The 18,738-nt window shown below is 34.2% G+C and overlaps 1 protein-coding gene across 3 annotated transcripts in view; it reads left to right on the top strand.

Moving 5' to 3' along the window:
• tok (tolloid-like protein 1 tolkin) overlaps positions 1-10,194 on the top strand; it is a 294,323-nt gene extending 284,129 nt beyond the window's left edge. For all 3 annotated transcript variants that reach the window (XM_089632705.1, XM_089632702.1, XM_089632704.1), the window contains exons 15-20: positions 934-1,117; positions 2,107-2,278; positions 3,144-3,258; positions 4,376-4,556; positions 4,778-5,031; positions 7,496-10,194. In XM_089632705.1, the coding sequence (XP_089488831.1) occupies positions 934-1,117; positions 2,107-2,278; positions 3,144-3,258; positions 4,376-4,556; positions 4,778-5,031; positions 7,496-7,795 (1,206 nt within the window). In that variant the 3' untranslated portion in view covers positions 7,796-10,194. The remainder of the gene's footprint in view (positions 1-933; positions 1,118-2,106; positions 2,279-3,143; positions 3,259-4,375; positions 4,557-4,777; positions 5,032-7,495) is intronic.
• The last annotated feature ends 8,544 nt before the right edge of the window (positions 10,195-18,738 follow it).

Below are 18,738 nucleotides of genomic sequence, written 5' to 3' on the forward strand. Positions count from 1 at the left end.
CTCTAAGAATGTACATATATTTGGACCGCTTATAAACTAGTAAATCTCATTCTAATAACAGTACGAATAAGCCGGGAGTATATTGCAGTGGGCCTATTTCGTATTTCACCATGCGTGTCAATAACACCTATATAAATTGAATGAAAAATAATTACTTTTTCCAATGTAATTACTTGATATTTATAAGTGGTATGAAATGAAATAGGTATTTGCGCAAATCTTATTTGTTGTGTTATTTTTCAGTACCATAAAATAATAAAATAATTTCTATTGTTTTCAAGGGGGGCATTCAAACGAAGTATGAGAATTGTTGCTTCCATTTCGCCTTATATGTACATTCGGCACAGATACACAGAGGGAAAAACCCACCAAACATTCGCCCTACTACATTATTTGCACTTGGTTTTAATTTTAAACAGGATAATCAATTATTTCTACGACTTGAGCTCGGCTATGGAATGATTTGCAAACCTCTGTATTTCCTTCCACCAACAACATGATATATTCCTCTGTATTTCCTTCCACCTACAACATGATATATTCCTCTGTATTTCCTTCCACCTACAACATGATATATTCCTCTGTATTTCCTTCCACCTACAACATGATATATTCCCATGTATTTCCTTCCACCTACAACATGATATATTCCTCTGTATTTCCTTCCACCAACAACATGATTATATTCCTCTGTATTTCCTTCCACCAACAACATGATATATTCCTCTGTATTTCCTTCCACCAGCAACATGATATATTCCTTCATTTCCAAGATCCTCCACACAGTATCCTCAAATAGAATTCATTAGCAGAAATATTCACCAATCTATCGGAAGTCTGACATCAGTATTAAGTACCTAAGCTATATTTATGTTATCTTAAGACAGTTATTTTCCTCAACTCTTTCTATTCATTCCTCAAACTTTCCCCCAGGAGTGTGAATACGACAGTCTCACGGTACACAGCAAGTTGGGAGCGGGAGCCTCCAGAAGACACGGAGTGTACTGCGGCTCCAGGATACCGCCACCTGTCATTAGCGAGGGAAATGCTCTGAGGCTCATGTTCACCTCCGACAATAGTGTGCAGAAGTCCGGTTTCTCTGCTATCTACCTTACAGGTAAAGATCTTTATACATATTATTATACTTTCAAACAGTGTAATTAGTGGTACTAAAATAGATTCGAATTAGTTAATGTATGTAATAAGTGCATTTTTTCCTAACTTGTAACTGGACAATTTTTTTACATTGACGTCACACAGAAGGCCTTTTGGAAAATAATTTCCCTTGGGGCCTATGTCATCTTTAGGAATAAGCTCAAGTTGTAGAAACGACCCATTCTCACATGACAAATGTCAACCATGTACAAATGTTGGGCGCGTGTTTGGCGTGTTTCCTTACTATGCACCAGTGTCGAAGGGATCTATGCTGCTAGTTCCTCAGAGTATCTTCCATTGAAATACCGATACAATTATCACAAGAATTTTCGCCAACCACTATTTATTTTTGGTTGCTTAATTTATCACCAGTAAACGTTAAAAGTTTTTGTCTTGGTTAACTATCTTAGTATTTATTCATCGTATTCATTTATCTGGGTGCCTACCAATTTTATTCATAGCTTTCTAGGTACACCTACCTCATTCTATGTATAAAAATACCAATTTGTACATTTCGGGCCTTCTGCCCGTCCAATGTACAAAACTATATTGAATAATAATATAAGTGAGGTGTTCTTGAGAGCTAAAATCTCTCAAGACTTCATATAAAATGTGGCTAAATAAGAAAAAAGCAAAACACCACATGATACACAAAAAATAAATTTAAAAAAAGAAGATTATTAAGGACATTACCCGCTACGATAGACTTAGCAGATGATGCACTTCATGGCCTCCATTAAGGGACTAATGAATAACTATATCAACATGTGACTAGTACGAGTGCAATTCTCCAAAGATGTTTGGGGCTGCATCCGGCAGTTTGAAGATTATCCTGATGATATTCAACCTCTGTTAGGTTAGGTTAAGTTAGGTAGATAGTTAATCTGCATTAGGAGAGGGCAACAGAAGAAGAAGAATTATTATTCTGAGTGATATTAACATATTTGACAGATAAGGACGAATGTGCGGAGAGCAATGGAGGATGTCAGCATGAATGCCGCAACACCATTGGGTCCTACGTGTGCTCTTGCCACAATGGGTTCATGCTGGATGAAAACAAGCTGGACTGCAAGGAAGGTGGCTGCAAACATGAAGTGACGGAATCACAAGGCGTTATCAACAGGTATCTTTTAAATTTTTTTTTGTATATACTCCACACGGGAGGCCATGAGGGAAATAATTTACCTCAGGGCCGATGTCATATCTGGGAGAGAGGAAGGAGTGAACATGGGTATTGAAGAGACCCATATTGTAGGAGGGAGGAAATACAGAGGCTGGCAAGTCGTTCCACAGCCGAGCTGTTGAAACAAGTCGTACAAGCGACCCGTTCTCACAGGACAAATTTCAACCATGTGCATGTGTTGGGCAAGCATTTGGCGTGTTTCTCGATTATACACCGGTGTCAAAGGGATCAATAAAGCTAGTTCCTTGGAGCATCTTCCATTTTAATACCGACTGGTGTCTGTGCTCTAAGCATTGCACTCCATTTGTTAAGATAGGGGAATCTATCAAACGGACCGCTCGTTTCTGAAGGACTTTGACAAAAAGATTTATAGTACAGACTTCTTCATCAAGCGTAACTTGTATTGAAAAGGGCATAAGTCAGTTATTGGCTATGAGTATCAACCTTAGCCCGTCTGAGTGCCTGTAAAGTGTCCCACCCACTGGGCTATCAACTACCGAAAACCTAAAAACCATTCTCCTGCAGGCATAGACATAGAAGATGGAATGCCACACAATGCTATCTTGGCGTACACTTGAGCATTATTTATTTTATAGTTATGTGTTATGTGAGAAATTAATTCTTCCCTTATGTCTTAAGATGACCCTATTTAAATATCTGACTCACTCAATCATGCCATGTCTTTCTTCAGCATCCCCGGTATCTTTTGTCACTTGCAATTTTTAGATTCTTCTGTCACTGCTTTGGTTGTATGACTTTCATTATCAATAACTATTATGAAATACCATTGCAATTTCATTTTCAGTCCAAATTATCCAGACCAATATCCGTCAAGAAAAGACTGCGTATGGCACTTCACCACAACTCCAGGACACCGGATTAAACTTCTCTTCACAGTTTTTGAAATGGAGCACCATCAGGTATGAAATATCAATCATCGAATGATTATATTATTATTTAGGCGATGCATCTCCATATGTAACATTTCGAATTGTGGGAAATCACACACTCCTTACGCTGATGGCGGATAAGGTTAGAATTCCCGCTTACCACCAGCTGGCTGTTTTTTTTATAAGTTTTGACATAAATTAAAAAAATATTTTTCGATAGCAATCGAAAGAAATTACTTGCCAAATTATGCAATAAAACCATACCCGAAAAGAACTTTTTATCTACAATATTTTGCACTTCAAAGTATTTTTTGCCTGACACTTTATTTTTTTGCTATTTATAGCAAAATTCAAGATGTGCTCTACTCAAAGTATTTAATTAAAGCATTTATAATATTTATAAGTAAGTGAAAAAAATTTCAAACCAAAAGTAAATGATTTTACATTACAGTGTGGCGATGGAATTTTTTGTAATATTTATTTATTTATTTTATTATTATTATTTTTTTATTGAAAAACTAATGTTTATAAGACAAGGTTTTATGCATAGCATAAAGGATAACAAATAATTATAAGCAATAATTAGTCACCTGAAATATCACTACAAATTGAAAATATCTCCCGAGTAAAAATAAATGCCGCCAACTGGAATTGAACCCGCGCCTTCTGATGTCATTTACAGGTGGAAAAAATATAATAAGCAGTTATTGTTGACTGAGGTACTATTTCATATTGAAGCATTTGGCGGGTTGGAAATAAGCCGACATAGCTCAGTGGTTTCAGAGCACCTGACCGGACATCAGAAGGCACGGGTTTAATTCCAGTTGGCGGCATTTATTTTTACTCGGGAGATATTTTCAATTTGTATTGATATTTCAGGCGACTAATTATTGCTTATAATTATTTCAATTCCTTGTAAATCAGAAATCTAATAATCATTTCCATCCAAGCTTACACATCCACATTATTTGTTTTTCTTAATACAAACAGTTTTTACAGATACAAAACATTCATCAGGTAACTGTCATCACACCACGTTTGTGCAATGCAACAGTTTGTGAAACTTGAATTTACCAATAAGAAGATCAATGGAACAAAATGATTAAATGCTATTGTAAGTTGTGCTTATTATTTTTTGCATTTCCAGGAATGTGCCTACGACCACATAGCCGTCTACGACGGAGACAGTCCAGACGCCAGCACCCTGGGCCGGTTCTGCGGTAGCAAGATCCCCCACCCCATCATCTCCAACTCCAACCAGATGTTCATGGTGTTCAAGAGTGACGCCAGTGTTCAGAGGAAGGGATTCTTGGCCACTCACACTACCGGTAAGACAAAAATAATTTTTTGTATGAACCGTTAGCCGTCAAGCAGCAAAAAAACAATGACTTATATGCACCTGTTTAGCCAAGACATCTCAAAACGTATGTAGATGTAACTTGATGCAAAAGGGGAGTAATCCCCAATACTACAGGAAAAAGTGGGTCCGAATAGCATAATGATTAATACATTCACCTTCAACCTGAAATGATTGAAACATTTCTTACAGCTTGCGGAGGTCGCCTAATTGCAACATCCCGGGTGAAACATCTGTACTCGCATGCCAGGTACGGCGTAGATAACTACGATTCACGTGCCGACTGTGACTGGACCATAGAGGCGGCGCCCGGACGCAACGTGCAGCTAACCTTCCTCACCTTCAACCTGGAGGACGAGAAACTATGCCGCTATGACTACGTGGAGGTCTTCAATGGACCTGATGCATCCAGAGAACCCAGTTACGGCAGATTCTGCGGAAATTCGGTGAGAATGTTATAATGCCCTGATTTACTCAGCTTCATTACTTTCCATACACCAACTACAGCTACTAAATCCAAAAATATTTTTAATTGCCACATTAACATCACATTCTGTCATTTAGATACTCATTTGTATCTAGATTTCATGCAGTTGGCAATACTTTTCTAGAAATAGTAGGTATGTTCAACTGCATGGAATATAGTTGGAGGAAGGCAATAATAACATACTTCAATAATAACTATTGTTAGCGTTAAATTCTTCTCCATGGGTTCTATATACGCCATCCTCGACGTCCTCTGTGATCTAGGGGTAAGGCTCTCGACTAGCAAGCTGGACGTTGCGGGTTCAAATCCTGGCGTGCGCAAGTAAATTTTATCTAATTAATTTGTGTTGTTTCAAAAATTATTCATTTAAAATAATATTATATACCTACAAGATACTCTCAGAATTGCCCTGGTGTTAGACCACCATTCAGAATTGAAACGTTGCTTGAAATGGCTTTGGCCATGTTTGGTGACCAGATCTGAATAGCCAGGTACTTCCCTACCTTCCTCTTCCCATCTCCTTCCCCTCCCCGTCACCTTCAGCCTCACAACGTACCCCTATTGGGGATGCCATAGTATCACTGTCTTCAGACGGTTGGGAGCAGTTTTGAGGTTTCTTATAAAAAAATATGCGTAACTTCCATACAGAATTATACTAATGATTACTGTTCCACTAAATTATTATGTATATCCATAGAAAACCTCATCCAAAGGCAGGTTTGATAAAGCCCTTAGGTTTCTCTAAATTATATAAAACAAAGTCGCTATCTGCGTCTGTCTGTTTGTGCGCGTAGTTCTTCTATACTACGCAACGGATTTTGATAGGGTTTTCACTATCATTTATATAATTGCTTCCCGAAGGTTTATATATATTATAACATGCATATTATATTTATAGAAAGTAGAGAAAAGCCAATATTTTGTAAATTAGATTTGCCAATGCTGGTTAAGCCTTATGAGATACATCAAAAGAATGTATTACGGAATAGTATATCTCAAAAAGGCTCACAGAAAAGTCTGAATTGGCATTTGTCTATCTCCTATAGATAACTCCTAGTAACGCCTGGTACATGTCAGCTAGTATACTATAAGTAAATAAAGAAGTCTATGGTGTATTAGAGAACTCACTGAGGGAGCTAATACGTCTATTTATTAAAGGGACTCTGCCACCTCAGAAGATACACGCTGCAGTTGGTAGGAGTGGAAAACACCATTAGAAAGTGATTAAAAATATCCAAATCACTTCTTGTACCAATGTTACATCTTAATTGAGAAAAGGCATTGTGGGGATACCCGCCTAAAACACACCAGAGAAAACTCATTGTGTTCTATGATTGCCATCACAAACTTTATTAAATGTAAGGGAATGTTATCATGGGAGGTAGCACAATGGGCCCATGTACATGGTGTTTTTAAAAGCTATGCGGACCGTTTCCTTCAATAATAAAATTAGGCAACCTAAAATTCTCATACTAGATAACTAATTAATAATCACGCCACTGTCTGTAGTAATTGTTTGGTTTCGTTTGCATCCTTATTGTATCTTTTTAAATGTCTGCTCATAAGATTCTCATTTTATATTATGTTTTAGTTTTAATGTTCTTGTTTTGTCTTGCCCTGCTGATATTGTTATTTTTTGTTTTGTCATCGCTTTGCATAAACTTTATATTTAGTGTTATATTATTAGATATTAGACACACTGTAGGAATAATTTTAAGAACATGACCACTAATACTAAATTACCGTTTTTAAGTTTGTTACAGTAAAGCGCACTTGAAGTAAATGACACTAAACTGCGCTATATAAATGCTATGTGATTATTATTATTATTAGGCAGAGAAAATGGAATGCCACACATCTTTATACTTGCACTGCATTTACACTTTTATGAGGTGAATTTTTGTCCTCTCCTTTAAAAATCAACAGATAATTTGGTAAACACAAAAGAATTCATAATGTGCTATTTCATAGATGGCGCCAGTTTAATTATTTCACTTAAGTACACGTTTTGGAAGTTATTGGTCTGCGCCCGTACATAAACAATATGAATATGAATACATAAATAGTTTTGTCAATATAAAAACTCATTTCTTTCAAGAGAGCCATACAAACACCATATTGTATCGGTGATTGAATCCAATATTGTATTTGTATACCTCTCATGAAAGAATTGAGATTTTATACACACATAACTATTTATTCATATTCATATTGTGTGTGTATGGCGCAACAAATAATTTGTCTTAAAATTCGATAGCATAATTTGCAAAAGTGTATTTTAATAAAATAACTAAATTAACGCCACCTATGAACACATAGATTATAAGGCAAGTCATAAAATTTAACCTTAAAATAATAATTTTTCTGACTAAATATACAACCATCACAACACTTGACCATTCAACAATATGATAACTCAACAGATTCCCGCCGAGATCATATCCAGCGACAGTGAAACCCTGCTGATTCGCTTCCGCTCCGACGAGTCCCTGGTCTTCAAGGGTTTCTCCGCTTCGTACTATGCGGTGGACCAAGATCCCATAGATTCTGAGGAGATGGCGGTGAGCCGCGCGGTCATAAACACCCACAGCAGTCGCCAGCAGAACGGCAAGTGGAATAAACCACGATCTTCCCGGTTCCACGAACCCTTTACGCAGCGACACCTGAAGCCAACGGATCACTACAGTCAACACCAACGAGGCCACAAACACTTAACGTATTGATTTATGACTTAATTTTAATGTTAAGGCTAAAGTCGTACAATTATTGCAAAAATCAAGATAAATAATATTTGAGTTTGTATAAACTTTGGGGTAGGATGCAAAAATAATTTAAATCAAAATGAACAACAATAACTAAAATGAATATCAGTAGTTGTAGAGGAATTTTTAAATATATTTTTTATTTTGGGCCTCTCCGTAAATACAAATAGGAATAAAATAACCTACACACTACTGAATATTTTTGTGTAAACCAATTGGAGAGAATGTGCTTCTATAAATAAACACTCGGTCTGTTCAGTTATGTATAGGAATACTTGTCCATTTTCACAATAAAAGGACTGAAATTTTATTTCATAGTGTCCTATATTGATGGTTCTAAAATATATTCATATTTCACAATGTTCCATTAGTAATTTTATGATTTTCACTTTGAATCTCTATGAAATATTTTGAAGAAATAAAAAGGAAATTGTTTTATAATTTCACTAGTGATACTACAATATACATAAGAATAACGGTTCCTTTAGAAAACTGAACACAAAGTCTTGTAAGTATATCAAATATCAACCAGAAAACATATTATTGTTTATCTCTTTTTTTCGTGTTTGACTTTACTTTGAACTTACAAATAAGTTTGTATCAATGATTGATTATATTATACAATTTTTGACCTAACATTAGACATTAGGAAAAAATAATGACTGTAAGGTAAATAAAAATAGATGACAATACTCTTTAAATTTTTCATTAGTTTTAGGAAATTGTATACTCTTCGATTATAATTAATAATTACCTAACAGATTACTGACATCTGTTTCTGCTAAGTTCTCTTATATAAAACCAAATATTGTATTAAATAGATTTTTGTATGATAATTATGCAGTCAGTTTATATAAAATATGTCATTACATCTAAGAAATGTGAGATATTTCCAGCATTCCATCCTAACAAGAATTCGCCAAAAGGTGCAGTCTTTGAATTCACCCGGTTTTGGTAAGGTAGCCTTATCTAAGCGACGCGTCTGGAGAATGAGTGAGACGTTACCCTTTAAAATTAGTTCATATCATGATGTCTTTGGTGATAAAAATGTCAAGTATAAAATGTAAATAGTATAAAATAATAAAGAGTGTAGTGCTGTAGACGTTTTTATAAACTAAACTTAAAGATTCTTCTTTATTATTATTTCTTTTTTAAATATCTATTTTTAAACAGTGTTCTGATTGGGACGACATTACAGTAAACAAAATAGAAGTCATTCTGTAAACAGAGATGTCTCTTTCATATAGTTTTTAACTCAAACAATAGAGTGTACACATTTGTTTTGTTCTTTATCATTTTTGTTTTTAAAATTAGTAAAATTGTCACTCTGATTAGTTTTTAGGTTTTTGGATGAGTTGGTTGAAAAGCTTTCAAGGGACTAATTTTTTTTATCGAGTTTTTAAGTTTTGAGTGTTTAGATGTGCCATTATAAACTAATCAATATTAGCATAACGATCGCCAACAAGTCGGATTAATTATAATAATAAGGCTTAGTTAATAATACCAATATGCCAAAAAATCATTCATAAAAAGGTTTAACTTTCATTAAAATTAAATTAAAATTATAAACATTAAATAATCACAGGGAAAAAATCTTTTCCTTTTAACTAAAATCTGTTATACAATACCTACTATATAAAATCTATTCCTTTCAACCAAAATCTGTTTCATTATACAATACCTAATGTCTAAAAACTATTCCCTTTTTACAAAAATCTGTTCCATTATACAATATCTACTATACAAAACTTATTCATTTTTACCAAAATCTGTTCCTTTAACCAATACCTACTACATAAAATCTATTCATTTTAACCAAAATCTGTTACATTATACAATACCCACATTTAAAATCTTTTCTTTTTAACAAAAATCTGTTCCGTTAAAGAATACCTGCTATATAAAATTTATTCCTTTTTACCAAAATCTGTTCCATTATACGACACCCACATATAAAATCTATTCCTTTTAACCAAAATCTGTTTCATTATACAATACCTTGTATAAAACAAAATAAATATTGAAAAATAATATTAAAATATTGATGAAAAATAAATAAGTCATTTAAAGTTGTAGGTACTTGGTAGTTTTTTTTTTTTTAAGTTGTAATCTTTGATAACAAATTGTATAGAATGACTACATTAAAACGTAATGGATCCTTGGTATGAAATTGTCTGTTAGAAATTAGTGAGAATTAAAATGTAACTTTTAGAATGTACTGTAGTCATCCACAAAAGACCAAAAACTCCCTGTATTTTTTATAAATTGGAAGCACATTGGTTCGTACTTTTTGGTGAAGACGTAAGAGATTTTTTGTATTAGGAATTAATTATTTATTAAAGACATTAAGTAAAAAGTAAGATTTCATTTTACAAATCTGTTTACATATTTCCTAATACTCCTACCTACCCCTACCGTTATTTCGATGCACTTTCGATGCTACGTATAAACAAGACAAAATTTCCACAAGCCAAATTTTAAATTACGATTTCCCGTAATTTGTGGCTTAGCTCGCGTATACTTTGTCCTGTTTATACATTTACATTTACACCGAGTCTATGGCTATAAATACTTTTGGAGCCGGCACTACGTTTTAACGCATTTTAAAATACATTAAACATCTGATAATATTAACCACTAGTGACCGATTATTTCAAGTTTGACGGACTCGATTTTCTCGAAAAAGAAAGCTCAAATCATTAAAAGCTATTCCACAAAATCGACTTGAAATGTGATGTATTTTATAACTTACTGTACGAGTTTCTGGACACCGTGTATACGCTGTGTTCTACACTTATACCACGAAATTTGGGGCGTGATTATTCATAATTTTATTAGTGCCCAGTGCAACTTATTGGAGAGTAGAGGTGATCGCATTTAGAAAAGACAGTGGGCGAGTCAGTTCATTTAGATTTATTTTTTCGGTTACGGATAATTCTAAGTACCTACTTAGAATTATCGTTTTGTTTAAAAAACTTCAATAAGATTTTTATCTAAGATTATCATCATGAATGAATCATCATGAATAATCACCACAAATTCTCGCGGTGTGAGCGTGGTATATTATATAGGAAAAATATGAATAATCACTACATTAATCCAGATGGTAACTACCACCGATCCTGCTGATAACTCGGCATTTTTTTGCTGTGTTCAAAATTTAACACCCAGTGTGAAGGGCAGAAGATTTTTATGATCACATTGTTTTCAGAGCTTGTAAAGATTCAATTTTCGGAATCCACAATCCTGCGACCTGTATATTTTGTCCAACCTTATCATCAAGCGAGAAGACAACCGAATATAAATGACGATATCCCAGAATTCTCAACCCACTATACACACATTAGTGTTTCTTCCTTTAAAATTCCATACATTACCCAAATACAAAACACTAAAACTTATAAACGAACTAAAAAACACAAACTCTCAGGGTAGCGACAAAATATCACCGATGACACTAAAAATAATAAATCGGTCCATTAAAGAAGGAGTGTTCCCAACCATTTTGAAAACGGGCAAAGTAATTCCAATCCACAAAAAAGGAAACAAGGAAGAAATTAATAATTACAGACCAATTACAATTCTAAACACGCTTTCAAAAATTCTCGAGAAACATATCAAAAACCACCTTTTAATTTTTCTTAACAAAAACAATATACTATAACCAAATCAATTTGGATTCAGGGAAAATATGAGTACCTCACATGCCATAGCCTCAGTAACAGACTTCCTCAAAACAAATATAGTTCAGGGTAAAAAATGCCTTGGAATATTCCTACACCTGGCAAAAGCGTTTGACACAATTCACCACCAAAACCTGTTCAATAAACTTAAATATTTCGGAATCACGGGAACAGAACTCAAATTAATTGAAAGCTACATGGAAAATCGCACCAAATATACTTCAATAGAAAACACATGTAGTGACAAGGAACAAGTATCCTACGGAGTACCACAAGGCAGCGTACTTGGCCCAATCCTATTTCTTATTTATATTATCGATCTATGTCGCCTCCAAATAGACGGGGAAATTATAAGCTTTGCTGATGACACTGTGTTACTTTTTAAGGCCACTGACTGGAACACACTAATCACAAAAGCTGAAATTGGCCTAAATATTACAAAAAAATGGCTTGACTCTAACTTATTAACTTTAAATATAGATTAGACTAAATTCATAACCTTTATCATAAACTCGAGAGGCCAACCCTCCAAAAACATCTACCTTAAAATACATTCCTGTCACTCAGCGAGCACCCCATGCAATTGTCCTCCAATCACACAAACCGAAAATATCAAATATCTTGGTATATACTTCGACCGTTATTTAAAATGGGACAGACATATTGAATCGGTTAAAGGAAAGATAAACAAGTTGATTTACTTTTTCAAAAACTTGAGAAATATACTAAACATATTTGATATTAAGAATATATACCTCGCAATAGCACAATCTATAATGGAATACGGCATTATTGCCTGGGGCTATGCCAGTAAAAAATACTTAGACACACTATATAAAGCTCAGAAAACCTTAATAAAAGTAATACTTAAAGTACCAATACTAACACCCACTTCAACCATATTTAAACAATTCCCAGTGTTGAAGATTCAAAAACTATATTCAAAACAAATACTTACTTTCCTTTACAAGAACCTAAACACATTTAAAACTTCACAAACTTCTCGCAATACCAGAACAAGACATGCACACCAACTACTAATACCAAAAACCAACACATCCTTTGGAAAAAAAACACTACAGATTCCAGGCTATAAAACTATTCAATTAACTTCCAACACAACATAAAACATCTAATCTTACAGAATAAAAAAAACACATATGGAACTGGCTACAATCCTTTTAATATTTCACTTTTTTTGGAATATCTATGGAAAAACTACTGTTATAACTATGGAAAAATCGATTTATATTTTAATTTTTAATGTTTCTCTGTGTAACCAACTCCACTGTATTCTTTTAGAATTATATAACTTTACAATTGAAAAAGTCCTCCACAACACAGGTGAACTCCTAGCGTGGAGGACAATATACTATACCATTGTATAGCAAATATATTAAAGAATAAATAAAAAATAAATACATATATATATATATTTATATATTTATATCGTATGTATCACAGTTGCCAGCTGATATTATATTTGATGTTTAAATATTACAACAATGAAATAAGCAAGAAAACAAGTATTGATCGTTGTCTTTTTTGAAATCGAATTTTCAAATGTATGAATCTGTTCAAGGTTATACGGCATGAATGAAGAAGCTCCAAAAGCAGTTTACTGTGCAAAGGAAATCATTTCCTCGATAAGTGTGACCAACTTTTAAATTTAGAACCGGCTGACAGATTCAATATCGATTTAAGTAAAAAGAAGGAATAGTATATAATATCGATTTAAGTACTCCTATTAAATACCTTGTTTTTTTCCAACAAATATCACCTAATTCCATTAAAGTAAACACCATTTCATTTTCGTTTGGTTTAGGTTATAGTATATTATAAGTGCAAGATGCAACAGCTATAATTTTTATTTATTTTATATTATAGAAACAAACAGTACATTGGTTACAGCGATGAAACAATAAACAGATTATTTGACATTCTCCTGCGATACCAAGCGTTACATTTATTTTTTATTTTTAACTGTTTCGCTGATCTCAGTGTCAATTTGTTTTTTCTTGTAATGTGATCATTAACAAACCTTTATTACCTCCTGCAACACCTAAGATGGTAATAATAATATGTAGTATGTGTAATAGGATATTTCAATAGAAAGCTTCACACTGACGACGATAGGAAGACAAGCTAATTTAATGATGACAGGGTAATTTAATTGGTTTAGTTACGTAGGTACTCGTAGGTTGCCCCGTTGGCCGATGTCCTGATATTTTTTCGGCAGCAAATTTAATGTGAATTTTTTATCCGCACAGTTCTTTCATTTTTGTATGTAGGTAATGGGCTTTTAAAATTTACTCTCTTACTTTTAAGATCAAAGCTGAATAAATAATACGAGCTTGTTTATACGCCTACTGTACATCACTTTAACAATCCAATTATTTTATATTTCAATCGCTTTACTTTAATAGGTAGAATGTAAAAGACATATATCAGCAAACGGAGAATATAAAATATTCCCCTGAAAGTTCTGTGCACTCGCTGAAATAATACGATCGGTAGGGGAGATGGTTTCTGAAATGCTGATTATTTAATGGCTGGGTTGAAGCGCAACGATCCCGACATTTTAGGATTTTATTTTTTATTTTTACAAGATACGCTCTCCGCTGAATCAGTGGAGCGTGAATGTGGGATATATTGTAGGTGGAATGTAATAGAAAAGAGAAGGAGGAAGAATAATGTTGGGAAATAGCTATTCAGATCTAGTAACTACAAACAACTAAGACCATTTCAAGCAGCGTTTCTTGTTCTTTAACGATGCAGAGAGAAACTACCACTCTATAACGAAAACAAATTATGATCGAAGTTATGAATTTTGTATTAAACGCGTGATTAATACAAAATTCAGAATTATAATATATTTTTTAATTATTCCCCGGAGTTTAATGCCAAAATTGTAGAAAACACAACAAATGATATTACCACTCTTTCGAAAAATGACGATGAGTATTATTACGGAAATCGTCGGAAATAACTACTTTTGACTGAAATCTCTATAAAAAGTAACAAAAATTCGCACAAATGAAAATAAATATTGTTTCACGAAATTTCCTTACAAAGTATAAAACCTGAATTTTTTCTCTAAACTTCTTTCATCGTCGATCAAAACCTATTCCGACATTCCTGGAAAAGGGGTTGATATTTTTCATCTTGGTATTTGTTCAGATACTATTATTATGTTTGAATATATTCTAAATTGAAGTTGTTATCAAAAAATAATATAATAATTGATTGAATTATTATTTTCTGTCCCTGAGTTTGATATATGAGACAGACTTGCTTTGAAAAAATACCTAAATAAGGCGGCTCACTTAACTTAGTATCTACGTCTTGTAAATAAATACAAATATGAATTCGGTTTATTGCGTGAGATTTCTGAGATCAGGATTTTTTAATGTAATGGAACCTCCTAAGAATAGAATTTGTAATTTTCACAACAAACTTCAACTGACTGTAAAATTAATAACTATACAATACATAGAATAAACTAACTAAATAACTAATCATCACGCCGTTTCCCCACAGGGGTAAAACTCGGTATTGGCACACACTTCTTGCCTCATTCACATTCAGACATCGTCGTACATACTCTTCTATTATTCTGACTCTTGACATGGTCCAACTCAAGTATCTGATTCACTTGATCATATATATTCTTTTTACACTCATTTCTTCGCTCATTAGCTCTACATGCCCAAAATATCTAAGCGTCCCTTTCTTAATCTTGCACTATTTGCGGATCTTCACATTTCTCAAACGGAGGTTTTAAGGTTTTACCACAAATACGCCTCAGGGATCTCATTTCAACAGCATTCAGTCTACTTTCATTCTTTATTTTCCAGTTCTATGCCTCAATTCCATACATCAGGATAGGTACCAGCACTGCATTGTGGATTACTAACTTCGCTTCTTTGGGGAATTTTTTTGTTAGCGCCAATTGCGTTCAGTCCTCCTTTAATAGAGTTACCTGCATTTACCCTTCTTTCATTATCTCTGTCAGCCTTCCCATATCTCGTAAACATAATTCCTAAATACAAAAACTCATCCACTTGCTCCAAGTATTCTTAATTCACAACTATATTGCACACTGTTTTGGTACTCTCTTTTTCAAACACCATTACTTAAGACTTACTTACATTCATTATTTACTCATTCTTCATACATAACTTCGTTCATCCTAGACACGATAGACTGTAGATCTTCCATACTGTTAACAATCAGCAACGCATCATCAGCATACAACAGGCAACATACTTTCAAATTACTCAAATTCGCGCCCAATCCCACCTCTTTCAATTCTTGCATACAATTATCCATGTATAGATTGACTAACCACGATGATATTACGCAGCCTTGTTTAATACATTTTGTGATACCAAACCACCCCGTAAAATCACCATTCACCATAACACATCAACGCTGCATCCCTCATACAGAGACGAAATCGCCTCAGTGATTAGTGTTGAGTATTCAATCCATACTTAGACAACGCCTTAAATAGCTTTTTCCTGTAGACTCGGTCGAATGATTTTTGTATATCGATGAAGATGTAGATAGATTTTGCCAGAAACTTCTCAGTGAGCATACGCAATGGGAAGATCTGGTCAGTGCACCCTCTTCCACTCATAAAAGCACCGTGCACATGCCATATTTTATCTTTTGTTTCCTTTCTTACCCTTTCAATCAAAATTCTACCCTACAGCTTGCCAACTGAGCTTAACAGGTTAATAGCCATATGATTCCCACATTCCATACGTGACCCTTTACCTTTGTATAACGGCATGATCACAACCCTTCTCCAATCTAATGGCATGTAACCCTCCTTTAAACATTAGTTAAAAAGATTGCACAAACATGTGAGAATTATAAATTATACGATATTTTAAAGGAGATATAATTAGAATCATGTCTCCTTTGAAATATTCAGCAGCAATATTGTCGAAACCGACAATCTTTCCTTTCTTACATTGAATCGATCTTTTTATCTCATCCATGCTAATTTCTCATTTTTTATCTCATCCATGCTAACCCCATCATCATTCATATCTGATTTAACGCTGGAATCATTGTCACTCAGGTCGCTTTCGAAGACTTCCTCGAAATACTTATCTCTATCCATATCTCTTTTATTTCTTCCTCATTTGTCAACATTTTTCTATCTTTCGATTTTATCACTTTCATGCTTCCGTTTTCTGGACCACTCCGTACACTCTACATAGTATAGTAGTCTTTTAATAGTCTTCCTCACTAGGGATACCTGCTTCGAGGCGGACTGTAGGTAGTTGTGTTGGCGTTACATAAGGGTTTCCTCATCTCCGTGTTCATTGTTTTTGTATGTATACATTACTATTTGTATAAAGGCAGACTTCATTTTTGTGATGGTTTGAACACTTACATAATATAAACAAGACGCACGTACTCCTAATTTTTTTTTGTTTAGATAAACAACATAAAATGCGACAGGCGTGCCCTTCAAACAGAGTTATGAATTCTTTACCACGGAATTGTAGACCTTTGCAGCGTGATTGAAACTCTTTTAGACGTGAGTTTGGATAATTGATTGAAGTGTTTTTAAAATAAACACGTTCCCACGGGAAGGGAGAAAGAGAGGATATTGCGAGGACGAAGGTCGTCGATGTTTAAACTTCAATAAGGAGAGAGCTCGGAGAAATGAATTAAAATCAGTGGTGATTGAAAAAGTATGTGAAATTACTCTTAGTTAGTGAATTCAGATGGTGTTAAAAATTATTGTTAAATATTAAATTAGTGTGAAATATTATTGAACCGGTGTTTATGTGAAGTGAAAATGGTTGGACTCAGTGAGAAGACGATTAAATGTTGTGCGATAGCGATTATATTATAAAATGTGTTAATTTGTGGAAATTGTGTTAATTTAAACGTGATTTCGTAAACAGTTCAAACTAAATTACTTATCTAAAAAACAAAGAAATAATAATTATAATAATAATTGCGTCTTAAAACAAAGTGAACGTATTTAGCAGCAGGAAGTGTTTACCATATCGGTTAATCGAGCTAGGGAGGAATTAATAATTAACGAGATGGCGTCCTATCCACAGAGACCGTAAACCAAAGAATCAAACAAATCATAAAATAAGAGGTTATGTAGCTCTGGGATAAATCATAAGACTGCGGGTTCGAATCCTGACAGAGGTTTTAGGGAGGTACAATTTTATTTACAGAATTATTTAATTACTCTTCTATAGACATAGAGAGGAGACCATAAAACTGAGCAAATTGCAAGGACTTCGCTAAAAAGAGGAAGGAATGCCGAGAGAGAAGTTAAACTAAACTGAATTAGCTATGTAGGGTAGAACCAAGTAAGCTTCATACTGGGATTGGGAAATGGCTGACAGGGTGAGTTTCTTTATATTATTTATTAAATTCCAGAGGACCCTTTAAAGGACGGATGCAACCGAGGAACAGGAACAAAGTTTATAATACCTGCCATACCAATAATGTATTACTACAGGAGTCCAGTCACAGTGTTCAATACCAGGTTTACAACACCTGCCATCCAAATAATGTTTTCATTATAGGAATACGCCAGACAGGATTATCTATCAGCTGTAAGAAGGAGACGGGCCAATGACCTTTTCATATGTGGGCCGATAACATTTGATTTAGGAGAATGCTTCGGTCCGGGGGTCATATTAAAAAAATGACCTACCTGCCGATTTGTTATTATTTTAAAACATTACGAATCAAATCATGACGTTGTCCCTGCGATAGGTATTGAATCGCCGACGAAACATTAAATACCTTTTACAAATTAGGCCAACCAATATAAATTCGCAGTATAAAAATACCTATCTACAGAGTACCTACCACCAGCCGGGACAAGAGGCGTTTAGTACAGTCAGTCAAATGGGAGGGAGTTTTGCTAGCGTATGACCGCCCGAATAGAAAGCGATCGGATGCAACCAAACAAAACAAAAACGAATACTTATCATCTGTTATTTGACTTTCTAATTTACAAATTGGGATACACAAGAACAAATCTAGAGTCAAAAAGGGGAGATAGTAATCTCCGAAATAAAACTACCAACCGAACAACTTTTCTCAACAGGTCCCTTTTTGTGAGGTAGGCAGCCTCATAAAATTAAATGCCAAAATCAAACCAATTATCCGTTTATACCTACCTGAGATGATAGGTATTCAATAGAAGATATCCATACCTAATACACG

Source organism: Hesperophylax consimilis, chromosome 6 (genome assembly GCF_061612785.1).
Source record: "Hesperophylax consimilis isolate HC1 chromosome 6, BYU_Hcon_1.0, whole genome shotgun sequence".
In the NCBI taxonomy this organism is placed as follows: domain Eukaryota; kingdom Metazoa; phylum Arthropoda; class Insecta; order Trichoptera; family Limnephilidae; genus Hesperophylax; species Hesperophylax consimilis.